The sequence below is a fragment of the Brachionichthys hirsutus genome, chromosome 18, assembly GCF_040956055.1.
Source record: "Brachionichthys hirsutus isolate HB-005 chromosome 18, CSIRO-AGI_Bhir_v1, whole genome shotgun sequence".
Taxonomy (NCBI): domain Eukaryota; kingdom Metazoa; phylum Chordata; class Actinopteri; order Lophiiformes; family Brachionichthyidae; genus Brachionichthys; species Brachionichthys hirsutus.
Window position 1 is genome coordinate 8,870,309 of NC_090914.1, and position 14,421 is coordinate 8,884,729.

The following is a 14,421-nucleotide window of genomic DNA, read 5'->3' on the forward strand; positions in this document are numbered from 1 at the left end:
ACAACACGAAATCCACCTCGGAGTCGGTTTGGGCATCACTCTTTGTTTGTGTTTCTGGGTTAGCCAGAATGTAAAATCAGAGACCGTCCTTAGGGTAAAGTAAAAAAAAAAAAGGGCTGCGATCGCTCCACTGAAGCCTTGTTGGTTGACATGACAATATCATGCAAATGAACAAATAAGAAAAGCACAGAAATGAAAGCAAACCTCTTACTCTTCCACCTCCTTGTCCGCCCTTCCTCCGCATCCTCAGGATTTTGTTCAGCCATCACAGTTTGACTAACTTGTTAGGTTGCTGATAATAATCCGGACTAGTGAAATAATTTAGGGATTGTTAGCTACCTAGTTTATTACCATTGATAAATGGGTGAAGTGTACCCATCATCTCTTCGTTGGTATATATGTCAGGCTCGAGGCTGGGATGACACGTAAATAATCACTGAGACAACATTCCAAAGTTTTGTTAATTTAGATTTTATTGAGTTTAAATGGAGTCACTCCCAGATTCTCCCTGGCGGCACTTCTCACAAATATTGAAATATGAAAAAGCCTTCTCCAGGTCACCGTGGAGGACACAGGTGGTGCTGAATCCAGAAACATGAGCTAATTTCAGCCCGCAGATCCGGATGTCAGGGAGTCGGAGTGACTTTGGGCTTTTGTCGCCCTGCATGTTCGCTCAGCTCCACAGAATCTTAATAAAGATGGTGAAGATGTTTGCTCTGTTACGTGAGGAGAAGTAGGACTCAGTAGTTCCTGTAGGATAGAACCCCCCCCACACACACACACAAATGTTGCACCGGAAAACACACTATAGAAATATCCAAACATCCCTCAGGATTATGTGTGATGATGTCACATCCCCTCGGTTTGGATGGGATGGAGGTGATTAGTGCTCTCTAGGTGCCGTGTGCGTTACGTGTTCTCTGATACCGTTCATCAGCAGCTATTTGCATTTGTGCTCATGACGTCTCTTCTACGTTGCTGCACAACAGGTCACCAAAAAAAAAAAAAGAAAAATGGACACTTGATTACAGATTTAGGAGCATTCTGGGATATGATCAAAGACAAATCTGTGAAGATATCCTCTCAGAGCTGCCTGCTGTGTCCCGGCAGAAGGAGCGAACTGGCACCGACGCAAAGAGATGAAATAGTTTAAGAGGGATCGGTCGCTTCTGCGTTTCGAGAGCAGCCCACAGGAAGATGCGGGCGGGGCCCCAATCTGAGGAGATTACACAGAGAACAATGTCATCGAGCCGGAGGCGTCAGTGTGCACGCATCCAAAAATAGCTGACGGTCCTGTTTCAAACATTTGGCTTGATTCGGCGTTGTTTTTCTAGCGGGGATAACTTCACCATTTGTTTTGTGCTCTGACAAATCGTAGAAGATTATGAGCAGAAACATTATCAGAACGGATAGAAAATTGGACCGGTTATATTTAATGGACCCCCCCCCCCCCCATCATCAGCCCCAATGAAGAACTCAGGCTGCATGGGAGCTTCCGTTGCCATGGATGCCTCACAGATGACGTAGGTATTTGGTCACAGAAATACAGATGGCTGTCCAAATCTGAGGAAAGCTTCTCTTGACTGCTTTATCTGATTTCACCAGGTGTTGGTTTCTCTATTTCAATTTCCTCCAAACACGAGAGCATTCCTCCCGAGAAGCCCACATCCTGCAGAAGCTGCATGTTTTGTTTTATTATAGATCCGCTGTCAGTCTTAAAAATGTAGATATTTGTATCTACATTTTCTATTGGCTTCTGTGGAATCTCGATGCGAGGTTTATTACGTTTCCACTCTCGGCAGCTGATTCGTCCAATGGCATGTTTTGGAATCCTCGGGTTGTCCAATGGTAACCCTGTGCGATCTGATGCCGTTTTCCCATTGGCTGGTCTCCACCCTCCCCCTTAAAGTCGTTCCGTTGATTCAAGGTTGCTCCGGCAGAAGGACGCGGCTGGAGCTCCGCTGACGCACGAGAAGCTGCCGCCTGATCAGACTCCTGCTTGCGCTGCGCTCGTCCGATGAATCGCACAGCAGCCATGGATGAAATGGAGGAGGAGTTGAAATGCCCCGTTTGCGGCTCTTTCTACCGGGAGCCCATCATCCTGCCTTGCTCCCACAACATTTGCCTGGCTTGCGCACGAAATATCCTCGTGCAGACCCCCGACGCAGAGTCCCCGCAGAGCAGCCGAGCCTCTGGCTCTGGCGTCTCCGACTATGATTATCTGGATTTGGATAAAATGAGTTTGTACAGCGAGGCAGACAGTGGATACGGTTCCTACGGGGGGTTCGTCAGCGCGCCGACCACCCCGTGCCAAAAATCACCCAACGGGGTGCGAGTTTTCCCCCCGACCGTCCCTCAGCCTCCCCCGCAGCAGCATCTGCTCCCGCAGCTCGGATCTTTGCCCCCGATCCCCCGCAATTCGTGCATCACTTGCCCGCAGTGCCACCGCAGCCTCATCCTGGACGACAGGGGGCTCCGCGGATTCCCCAAGAACCGCGTTCTGGAGGGGGTCGTGGACCGGTACCAGCAGGGCAAGGCAGCCGCTCTCAAGTGTCAGCTCTGCGAGAAGAGTCCGAAAGAGGCTTCGGTGATGTGCGAGCAGTGCGACGTCTTCTACTGCGACCCGTGCCGCATGCGGTGCCATCCTCCCCGCGGCCCCCTGGCCAAGCATCGCTTGGTGCCTCCGGCGCAGGGGCGGATAAGCCGCCGGGCGAGTCCGCGCAAAATCTCCACCTGCACGGAGCACGAACTGGAGAACCTCAGCATGTACTGTGTGCAGTGTAAGACCCCTGTGTGTTATCAGTGTTTGGAGGAAGGGAAGCACGGCACACACGAAGTCAAAGCCTTGGGCGCAATGTGGAAACTGCACAAGGTACGTGCGTAAAAGTGAAAATGTTTGCGGCGTAGCAGTGCGTCTTTTCTGTGTCGCCTTTATTCGCAGTGATTCATCGCCCTCGGCGCTGAGCAACAAGTCTGCGTTGATTCTTGTCAGCTCCTCTCAGGCCCCCCCCAAAAAAGAAAAAAGGATTTCCAAAACTGGTTTCTCTGGTGCGCAAACCTGTCTTGACTGGGAGGAGAGAGCTCTATTAGAAATTCTGCTCAGGGGTTTGGCCTCCTTGATCAACAGAAAACTGCCTGTGTCACATCTCAAAATGAAGTTGCGGTGATTCGGGCCTGTTTTCAGCTGTTGACCACTCGCCTCTGAAGGGAATCCGTCCACACCCCTCTGTGCCGCCCCGCCACCATTAGGCAGGGCAAACATTGGAGCTATGCTTGTCTTTGAGATCTTATTTTGGAAGCTGATGCTGAGGATGCAGCAGAGAGAGAGAGAGATGCTCTTCAAAACACAGTGATGGTGGCCCGTGGTCCAATCATCGTCTTTAGATAGAGGTGAGGTAGGCCGTCACCTCAGATGCAGGAGGCAATTGTAAAGCTGATGGAAAAAGTCAGAGGGGGGTTGATTACTTCGCCCGCATCAAATTGCCATCGCTTGAGAAGTGTCAGGCCATTCATCCTTCTCGGATGAAACGAAGTATCCCCGAATATCAATCGGTCAATGTTACGAGGGATTCTGGCACAAAATGTTCACCCAGGCATCCCGGCCTCGCGGTTAAATTCCTGGCCTGTCATCTGAAGCTGCCGTCCCCGGCAACTGTAACAGATGGCTGAGAGCTCAGAGCTTCAGAGTGTTCCCTAAATAATTCATCGTGGAAAACATGACACTGCATTCCATATCCCGCAGATATGACGCTGAGTTTAACTTGCATTTATGTATAATACATACAGTGCATGGAAACGTAAGAAAAACACCCAAAGTGATGCTTCCTCTAAAAGTCTGATTGCCCTGCAGACTTGACATCCGGTCTGCACGACATTTTTACCCCCCTGATAATGGAATGACAATCTAGTCGTCTTTGCACATTGGGGATCTCTCTGACTGTCTATGTGAAAAGCGTTTCTCTTTATACAGAGAGTTGAGCCACCTGCCGCCATGGCAACCAAATCCCTCTTGATAAAGTGCAGAGCAGCAAAGGTCTCTAAGATACTGGACCCCTGGAGGAATCGGTCCCAGTCTCATCTTGTCTCTGTGTGACCACGTCTAAACTGCGAGGGAAATCAATTTCATGTCTCCCGAAAACAAGTTGAAATGTCATGATCTCATGCAGTGTGACTCGTCCAGCTCTCGTCAGCCCCCCCGTGACAGGATGCCTGCGCTAATCTTCTCTAAATTGCGTTAAATGTCTGTGTGGTCCTCAGTCCTTCATGCGTGTCAGGAGAGGTTATGCATAGACCTTCATGCAATTCGGTCAAACTCAGTGGGAATTAAAGGTGATTGCTCATCACATAGAGGTTTAAGAACACGATGCACGGGGGGGCGTGCAGAAAATCAGGACGAAATCGCGGCAGAATCTGCCTTTTCATGTGCCCCCCCCCCCCCCCCAGGCTCCGGTTCAGTTGTCTTTACTGAGCTGAAACAGTCTCTCGACATTCACGGCATGTTTTGACCCGTTTTTGAGGACAGCGCTCTGTAGGCTCTCGCACAGACACTGCAGAAGTGCTTTTCATTCCATCTGCTGCGTCGCCGAATGGTTTTTGCCTGCCGACAGATGAGGCAAGGCTGGGGTTCATTCAGCGTCCATCACCGGAGGGCAGAGAGGAAAATGAGAAGGCAGAAAGCGGAAAATGATCATTTAGGACAACTGAAGGTGCAGGTGTAAGTTACCTGTTGGCCCCATTAGCATTATTTTTTATTATCTAGGATCATTTGATCATGTTTTTTTTATTGCTGTGACCGATATTTTAGTTTGAATATCTATGATTTTTACATTTTTGTTCAAACTAAACAATAAATTAAAGGACAACTCCAGGCCCATTGATGATTGTAATGATTGGATAAAAAGCATATCATTAGCTTTGAAATTCATCTTCCCTCTGTCTGTAGGACAAAGGACACTTCATGTCCTCTAATTCATTCCGGTCTCTTGTGCATTAAAATATGAGTCCCGACTCCCGAGTTAGCAGGCAGGACGTTTTTGTAGAGACATTCTAGGCTTTGCTCAGCTGTTCCAGGCTGCGACCGTCCCTCGGTGCTGGAAGCTCATGCTAGTGGCAGCTGTCATGGTTTCCCAAACGGCGAGGTCAGAGGTCAGCTGCCGGCCTGGCCAGACAGATTCCCACCGGCTAGCGTCAGATTCCAGGAGCCGGGTCAACACAGAGCTGCTTTCACAGGGTTTCACTGTATCAGCTGCTTCTGGGTTTTATTGCTCTCATCCGGAGTTCAAGTGATTGTTCTTTGCTGGATAAATAACCTCCTTTCCACCCAGAAGACGACGCCTACCCCAAGCTGACGGGCTCCCACTCAACCGAAGGAGGTTCCCACAGGGTCAGGCCGTGTCCCTGTTCACACAACCTCGCTTCACATACATGGACACTCCATTTATTTCCCCCTCTATCCAAACAGAAGCATTTGTGTGTCATCCAGACATCCAAAGCGATGGTATTTCCCATCACATGCACAGAGCTCTGTGTGACCAGGGGCTTTAATCCAATAATAAAGCCATGCAACTGTCAAGGGATTTCTTTTTTTTTGCATAAATCACTTTAGCTTTAGTTGGAATTGACATTTCTTGTGTGAGAATAAGACTGCGTTTTGTCTCGGGGGTGGAGACTTTGACACTTCAAAATGTCAGCCTGTCATCAGCGATGAACAGCAGCTTTGTTTCTGAAAAAAAAAAAAAAGAAAAAGTCCGCTGGTCATTTTGATTTCATCCCAAACTAGAAGAGTCTGACATTTATATACAAATAGATCGGTAGAATACGTAGAGTAACGGCAGTGCTTCAGCTCTAGCCCTGATTTCCTCTCTGCTCTCCACAGGGTCAGCTCTCTCAGGCCCTCAACGGCCTGTCGGACCGAGCCACCGAAGCCAAGGAGTTCCTGGTGCAGCTGAGGAACATGGTGCAGCACATCCAGGTCTGTTCAGAATGAACCCATGCAGACATTTCTGATTCCATAATCTTAATAATGTCTCATCGTCCCCTGAGATGACAGCCCGTCTACAAGGCGTTCCTTGTCGATTCACAGAACTCTTCCGATTTGAAATGATCAGAGCTCAGTTACGTCCCAGTTTGTTCAAATCTGAATTCAGCTTTGAACCTAAAGGCCCATTCTACATTTGTAAATCTCTTAGTGTGCGGCCTATCTATCTGTCAGCACCTTTATACCTCCATAAGTCCTTCAATTCTAGAACATTTGCCCCATTGTAGAAAAAAAAAGGCAAATTATCAGTGTTTCTATGCTTTCATATCAAAATGTGATTCTTATTTATTGTGTTTAAACTAAATACAAGTGTCTTTATGTAAGTTTAAGCCAACTAAAATCAACCTGGCAATCAATTTTTAGCCTTCAACAGCACAGAGCTAGTTTTAGATTTCAAGCTAGAAGAATGAAGCTGGAACATTTCTCCATCAATGTTTCATGTTCACTATATCGCCTTGTTTTCCTTTAAAAGAAACTGCAAGCAGGCAAGATGTGGGAATAAATGTATCAGTAATAAAAAAAGTATTTAAAAAAATACAGCCATTAGGCTTTGTTTGCTTAGTCCTGCCAACAATCAAACCAAAATGGGGACAAATGACCCGCCTTACTGGAGACAATGTCACCAAAGTGCCCAGTAGGACCTTTGAATTTAGATAACGGCCACTGAGGCTTCAACTGGTTGCCCAGTTGGTCTAAATTCATGGATTCCGTCTCCCAGGAGAACGGCGTGGAGTTCGAGGCGTGTTTGGTGGCGCAGTGCGACGCCCTCATCGACGCCTTGAACAGACGCAAAGCCCAGCTGTTGGCTCGAGTCACCAAAGAGCATGAGCACAAACTGAAGGTGAGCGATCAGACACAAGCGTGCACAGATGAGCATTGCAACCATCTCAACAGACTCAGACTGTACTGAGGGGTGGATTCAAGCTGCCCCGGGGGGGGGGGGGGGGGGGGGGGCAGGGGCTGTTAAAGGACAGCTCCTGATTAGGATTGAAGTTATTGTATTTGGGTATTCAAATATCACAATAATATACCTCTGCCATAAAATGCGCACACAAGAAGCGATGTTCTTGCAAGAAGGGCTTACATGGGCAAATTAAGGGCTTGTTATTACCTTTGTCCAATGGAAGGAGACCCCAGGGGGCACGAGGAAAGTCTCGCAGCATCGTTTCAGGGCAGCGAAGGTGGCAAATGATGGAAGCACAATCACGTCCACGCCGCCTGGCAGGATGGAAATGAATCCAAATCAATGATGTGCTTTAAAAAATAATGAAAGATGCCTGACTGATATGGACCCTCTCTTTTTTTATTCTTCTTTCAAATGGCAGTTTAAATTATTTATCGTGTTTCTGCAGCTCACGATTTTTCCGATTTGCCGGTTTAGGCTTCAGAACAGAATTAACAAGCTAAAAATATTTTAACCACCAGCAGCGACTTGAAGCCAGAGATGGAGTCGATGTGAGAGGAGGAGGAGGAGGAGGAGGAGGAGGAGGAGGAGGGGGGGGGGATGCATGTACTGTAAAGCATCCAATTTCACGCTTGGACGCTCTGTAGAATGGAGGCTTCACACATGTAGGTGGTTTGAGAAACAACATGCTCACACGCCGTCACATGCTCCTTTTCTTTCCACGTGAGTAATCCCAGAATTTGCAAGCTCAAACTAAAACTCATTCTCATATATTCGTGTTTAACTCGCTGCAGAATGTATTGCTCGTCCGCTGCGTTTAGTCCTTCGGATGCTTTTATTTGAATCGATCTGTTGTTCATTCCTGTAAACTTTTACAAACTTGATTTAAATTCAAACAAAAATTACATAAACCTTTATTCTTTTTCTTTCAAAGAGTGACTTTAGGATTCCTGAATATAAAAGTCTTTATTGACGTGTCAGGGCTGTCAGATTTTCTTCTAGATGCTCTGGCTGTGCTCAGCAGTAAATGTTCTTGCATTTTGTTGGTCACTGCACAAAGGATTTTCCTCTCTGCTCGCCCTCCTCAGAGAGCAGCAGTTTTTGTTACCTAGCAACCTCCATTTATTTCACACTGCTGAATGTGGCTCAGTGGACATCAGTGGTGTCAGAGGGAATCTCCTAAATCAAATCTATCAAATATCTTTGATAAGGGAGGGGCTTCTAATTAATTATAGGCAGCAATACAATTTTGTATTTCCAATGTGCTTTTTATTTCTGCCTACGTGTTTTTTTAAAATCCTTTTGAAAGGCAGGCAGGGCGGCCTCATCTCTGATGTAACCGGCGGTGACGGATGTTTGCAAATCTGGTGTGTGAAAACAAAATAACACTAACGTCAATAGCAGGATCGTGTCCCTCCAGCCTCCTCTCCCTCCTCCAATCTGTGTACAAGTCTCAGAAAGAAAAAGAAAAATCAATCACTTTGACAACTCTGGTCCTGATCTCATTATTGATTCCTCTTCATCGTCTCTTTCTTCGCCCATTAGCAGCACTCACACATTTTGTTAAACCATCTTTGTGCATTTTAATCCTGTTCCACTCTGGAGTGATTACAGGAAAGGGGTGATCATGAACGTGTGATTATCTCTGGTGCGCCTGATGTACTTGTGTAATTGTATTATACTTGCAAAACTCCATTACCCTCTGGCTGTTTCCACTCCCTCTTTTCTCCTCCACCGCTCCCGTCCGCTCTATTTCTGCCTCTTTGATGCAGGTGGTTCGGGATCAGATCTCCCACTGCACGGTGAAGCTCCGTCAGACCACGGGGCTGATGGAGTACTGTCTGGAGGTCATCAAGGAGAACGACCCCAGTGGCTTCCTGCAGGTGAGAGGTCTTTATGTAAATGTAATGAATGCAGGTTATAGGTTTACCTGCCTTTGGACCCAGAGTGGGGTTCCTCACCCATCCAAGCAGGTTGGGACAAATTAAACTCACTATAAAGTGTATTTCAGTAGCAGATGATCGCCATCAGATAAATGTCTGTGACTTTGCTTAATCTCTGGTATTTCTTTCTGAAGAGTAATGAGACGACTGACTAATTGGTCCTCAGATCTCTGACGCTCTGATCCGGAGGGTCCACGTGACAGAGGGTCAGTGGGGGAAGGGAACCCTCACCCCCAGGATGACAAGCGACTTTGACCTCACCCTGGACAGCGGGCCGCTGCTGCAGACGATCCACCAGCTGGACTTTGTCCAGATGAAAGGTAACAACAAGACAGGATAATCAGTGGACAGTGAAATCAGTTCAGTCATTGCCGCTGCTCAGGAGGATGTGTTTCTGACAGCGTTCAGAACATCAGAACATTAGATCATGCACATGGTCAGTCTGGTGCCGGCGTCGCACCATAGGCAACCTAATGATGAATGATGAACTTTGGTGCTGTTTGTATTTGTGCTTTGGAAGCCTTTGAAGTTTTCATTTAATTCATGAATGATACATTTGAAAGTTTTGCCGGCATCATTTCTCAGTGGGGTGTAATCTGGCTCGGTTTCTCCCCATCCCCCCCCCCCCCCCCCCTCCTCAGTCCCAGCTGCTCCTATGCTCCAACTGGAGGAATGCTGCACTCAGAACAACAGTGCCACGCTGTCATGGAAACAGCCACCACTCTCCACCATCGCCGTGGACGGCTACATCCTGGAGCTGGACGATGGAAATGGGGGGCCTTTCAGGGTAGGGTTCCCGCCTTCTTTTGTCTGGACTTTAATAGAATTACTTTTACCTGTGAAGCCCCGACGGGGGGGGGGAAGCAGGAGTAGCCACGGTGATAGTTCACCTACAGAACACGAGACAGCAGCTCGGGTTCTCCACTCCTTGCGGGAGCAGCTTATGTGACGTTCTGCTGCGAGGCATTAGATGACACCGAAATCCAGTGATCCCATAGGAAGTGTGCTCTCCGAGCAGTGTCCAAAACGTAATCCATCCACCTAAGACCCCCACCTACCCATCCACCCCGCTGACTGCTAGCTGCCATAGGCAGCCAAAGCTCAACTGTGTGGCAGCGTCCAGAGACCTGCTGGTTGTTTTGTGCTAAGTGCATCTCCTCACCATACCTATTTTTCCGCTTCCTCTTCTGCTCTCTGACTCACTGCGCCTCGCCAACACAGTGCCTTGTTGAGTTTGGCGAGCTGGCTTGCCATTACTAATTATACTTCCGCGTGGGCCGCTTCGCCCACGCTCGGTCGTGCACACTTATTACACCTGCCAACCAATCCAAACGCACTTTCTTTCTGAAGTAGGATGGATGCATCTGCCCTGCATGTCCTTACAGGAAGTGTACGTGGGGACGGAGACCATCTGCACAGTGGACGGGCTGCACTTCAACAGCACGTACAGGTCCAGAGTGAAGGCTTTCAACGGCAGCGGCGTGGGCCAGTACAGCAAGACTCTGATCATGCAGACCTCCGAGAGTACGTTAAGCATCGCCTCCTTGCACGTCCACTTTTATATGGACTTTAAGGGGAAAAAATGCACTCTTAAAACAGAATTCCTGCTTTTGTTCTTCTCTTAGCAAGCATTTTAAGTTATGAGGCCCTGCGTTAGTGAGCCCAGGGCCGGGCAGTCGCTACGGTGACGTCACCATGATGATTTCACTTGTTGTGCAGCGACACAAAAACACAAACTGTGTGCCAGCAGGTATTTCATCGCAGTCCTCATGAATACTCAAATTCTGTCTCCTTCCTCTAAAACATGACTGAACTCACTGCGTTCAGAAGGAGAATAAATTCCGGCTTGAAAAGGGAATCCAACTTCTTCGGGATCTTTTGTGTAACACATTGAGGCTTGAATCAGGAAGTGAATTCTGTTTGAGGGTGTGTTTTGAGTTGGTTCTTTTATAATCCACCCACCCGCTTGCTTTCCCGTGAGTTAAATGCGGCTCTGTGTAGATGGGGAAGCTTGACATCCAGCACCTGAAAGGACCAGACGGTGGCCGTGCCCGTCTCTCAGCAGCTGCCGTGCATGATCCGACCACTCGGATGCACTTCGCATTGGATTTGGCCATGTGACCTGAATGAGAGCGGCCACTGAACAACCAGTTGTCGTCCTCTGGAGCAAAATGTGATTCCATACCAGTGCAGTGAGATTCACAAATGGGACGTTTGATGGTGGCGACGCAGATGGCTCGCGCAAAACCATGTCGATGTGCGCATATGGCTGTTTCAAAGGACAGGCGCGTTCACATCAGATCCAGATACGGGTTCTTGATAATCTTGGGTGTGAACCGTCAAGATAATCAAATCTGATCAGAGCAAAAACGTCAGAATTGGCCGACGAGGCTTGTAATTCTCACGTAGCCTTTGTTTCTGGTTTCTCCTCTGTGGTGTTTTGGATCAGCTTCCCTGATCAAACCTGCTTTTCTACCCTCTCCTCCACCTTTCCAACCCCTCTCCACTGTCTGCTTCCCTGCTGTGCTATGCTCTCCCACTCCTCCTCTCTCCTTTTCTTTCTCCCTCCCCCGCTCTCTCTTTCTCTCTCCCTTCATTCCACATTTCAGCTGGACTCCCTCCATGCGATATTCAGGCTATAAGCACAGGTATGGACGGCTCTCATTGCTGACTCCCTGCTTCATCCCCTGCTGGCCATTTTTCATCAGTGCAGTCTTTGCTCTCAAACCAGCAGGAGGGAGGTTTGTTGCTCTGTGGGCTGCATTTAATAAACTCTGAATATAGACATCTCATAACCCTCTTCACTTTTGGGAAATAAAGCTCTGTAATGAAACCCTCCTGCACAGGGTGACTCCAGTGGAAGCTGTAGATAAGCGTATCCAGTGGAGCCCATACAAAGCACAAGCATCCATCTGTTCAACTCCCACATTCTTAAATATATAACCGTTTGCAATTAGCATTTAACCAAGCCTGCGAAAATAACTACAAGTAGCATTAATCCATGAAAATGGATGTGGATTATTATGATTATGCTTTCATTTGCCACCAACAAAAATAGCTAAATATAATTTAATTTAATTTTACATAGCGTTGCATAACGTAATGGAAGCATTCATATCACCTCTTTGGTTTAAATTTGGTTGCAAACCTCCTTGCAGGTAATTGCAAGTTCAATCCTGCGGGGCCTTGATCACAGAAAAGCCCATCTCTATAGGTGCAGCTGCTATAAAAGTTATTTGGGAACCCAGAAGAGCAACCAACCTGCAGGCGCAGGTTTCACTCATTAACTGATGCCCACAGGCAGCCTTCATGAACCGTGCACCGTGGGCCTGTAATGATCTGGGTCACCAGACAGTTATTAAAATCCATGCTTCATCTTTTGAGTAATCCTGCTAAAATTAGACAAACCAACTAACATCAGCGAAAACTAACCCACCCGGCTACCAATGCATCCATTCTGTCGGTGACCGGCCATACGCGAGTGTTGAAATGTAGATCGATTGGTTTTTAGGATTTGCCTTGTAGCGAAACCCCCTCTTCTTGATGTAAGGGTCCAATTCATATCGATTAGTTTTAGTTGAGAGACCCCTATTGGCAAAAGGTAACTACTGCACTTTTAGCTTTTCATTACCTGGGGTTCAGAAGCTGGTTTATAAATATAAATGAACAATAATAATGATGCCTGCTTTATTAATCATGTGAGAACTTTCTCCTCTCATATGATTATAATCCCTCTCATTAAATTACCTCCCCTCATCTAACCGCCACCTTCGTGTCGTAATTATTGCAGAGACGCTCAACATCCCGTGCACCTTTTCCTTTACAGTTGCTTGGTTCACCTTCGACCCAGTCTCTGCTCACCCGGACATCATCCTCTCCAACGACAACCTGACTGTGACATGCAGCAGTTACGATGACAGAGTGGTCATGGGCAATTCGGCCTTCTCGCGTGGTGTCCATTACTGGGAAATGACCATTGATCGCTATGACAACCACCCGGATCCTGCTTTCGGTATCGCTCGGGGCGACGTCCTGAAGGATGTGATGCTGGGGAAGGATGACAAGGCCTGGGCCATGTATGTGGACAACAACCGCTCCTGGTTCATGCACAACAACTCCCACACCAACAGGTTCGTCAATAATTGCCTCTTTCTGCAGGAGTAGACATCCGTACGCTCTTCAGTAGATGTTTCTCACAATGCTTGCGGTTTCCTTCGTTGTGTGTGTCCATGCAGGACCGATGGTGGCATCAGTAAAGGATCTACAATAGGTGTTCTGTTGGATTTCTCACGCGGGATCGTCATCTTTCTCCTCAACGACGAACAGCAGGGTCCAGTGGCTTTCGAAGCCTTGGAGGGCGTTTATTACCCAGCTATCAGCATCAACCGAAATGTCCAGGTGCGCAATGATACCGCTTGCATGGATTAAACTGCGGGGGGGGGGGGGGGGGGGTTTACATTTGAAGATTCCTAATTTGTCAAATTGATCCCTTATCATGCAGATTGTTGTGTTTATTGTCCCTCCAGCAGATTTAAATGATTGGTTTGATATTTCAGTAAGAGTGATACTACCCACATTTTTTTTGCTTTCATGAAAATTGCTAGTTAGACTAGTTTATGCACTATTCCAGAATCAGAGTCCATGTGAGGAGGAGGAGGATAAAGGAATGGGTTCCATCTTTCCCTTCCTTCACGTCCTTAACGGCTTCGCGGTCTTTGGGCCAGTGGTGATTTCATGCTTGTCGGAATTGTTTGACCTCTGGTTTAGTCATGCACGTACATCCTCATGTCCATATTTTTGGTTCATTTGCATAAGCGGTAAAAAGGAACCTGGCTCCTGTCTTATTTCTTTAGGTTACACTGCATACTGGCCTGGCCATCCCTGATTTCTACACTCCTGGGGAGGCAGATCCTGCTGGCTCTGTCTGCTAAAAGGCTCCACACCACCTCTCCAGGATTACCCAGGATGCATCCTGTCAGTCAGTAACTATGAGCTCCCCCCCTCCCTGACCGACTGGTGTCATCACTCTCCATTAGCGGTGAGCCATGCCTTTATAATGCCTAAACCTGGAAAATATGGACTGTCCGCAGGACGGCGTCTAAATGCACAGAGAAAATCCTGTTGAGATGATGGGATTATGTTTGGCAATCAGAATAAAAGGAGCGGTTCACTTAAATTTAACTCCGTCATCATGTACTCTCCTATGTGGATGGAAAGTCAGGTGATGTTTCTTCGTCCACAAAACATTTCAGGAGTTCGGCAGTGAAACATCCGAGCAGCGTTGTGCTGCAGGAAAACGCACATTTACATATGATGGCTGCAGGGAAATTTCCATTCAAGGTGGCGCGCCTTTCTGTGATGGAACGCATCCTAACTCTTTGAGCTTAGTGGCAATTGGCATTACTTACACTCAAGGGTGTAAGTAATGTCCTTTTAAGAGTCATTTTGCAATCTCTGGGATCAAGCTGCAGGAGCTGTGTGAACTCATTTTATATTTGAAACATAACTTGACTTTCCATTGACAAAGCGGTGTGTAA

The 14,421-nt window shown here is 47.5% G+C and overlaps 1 protein-coding gene across 1 annotated transcript; it reads left to right on the forward strand.

The window, feature by feature from the left end:
• Positions 1 to 2,035: 2,035 nt before the first annotated feature.
• Positions 2,036 to 13,815, forward strand: trim9 (tripartite motif containing 9). The gene is made up of 11 exons (XM_068751692.1): positions 2,036 to 2,872; positions 5,876 to 5,971; positions 6,756 to 6,878; positions 8,714 to 8,824; positions 9,051 to 9,204; positions 9,526 to 9,671; positions 10,270 to 10,408; positions 11,494 to 11,532; positions 12,711 to 13,014; positions 13,120 to 13,282; positions 13,738 to 13,815. Exons 1-11 carry the CDS (start codon positions 2,036 to 2,038, stop codon positions 13,813 to 13,815), a joined length of 2,190 nt encoding a protein of 729 aa, XP_068607793.1.
• Positions 13,816 to 14,421: the final 606 nt, after the last annotated feature.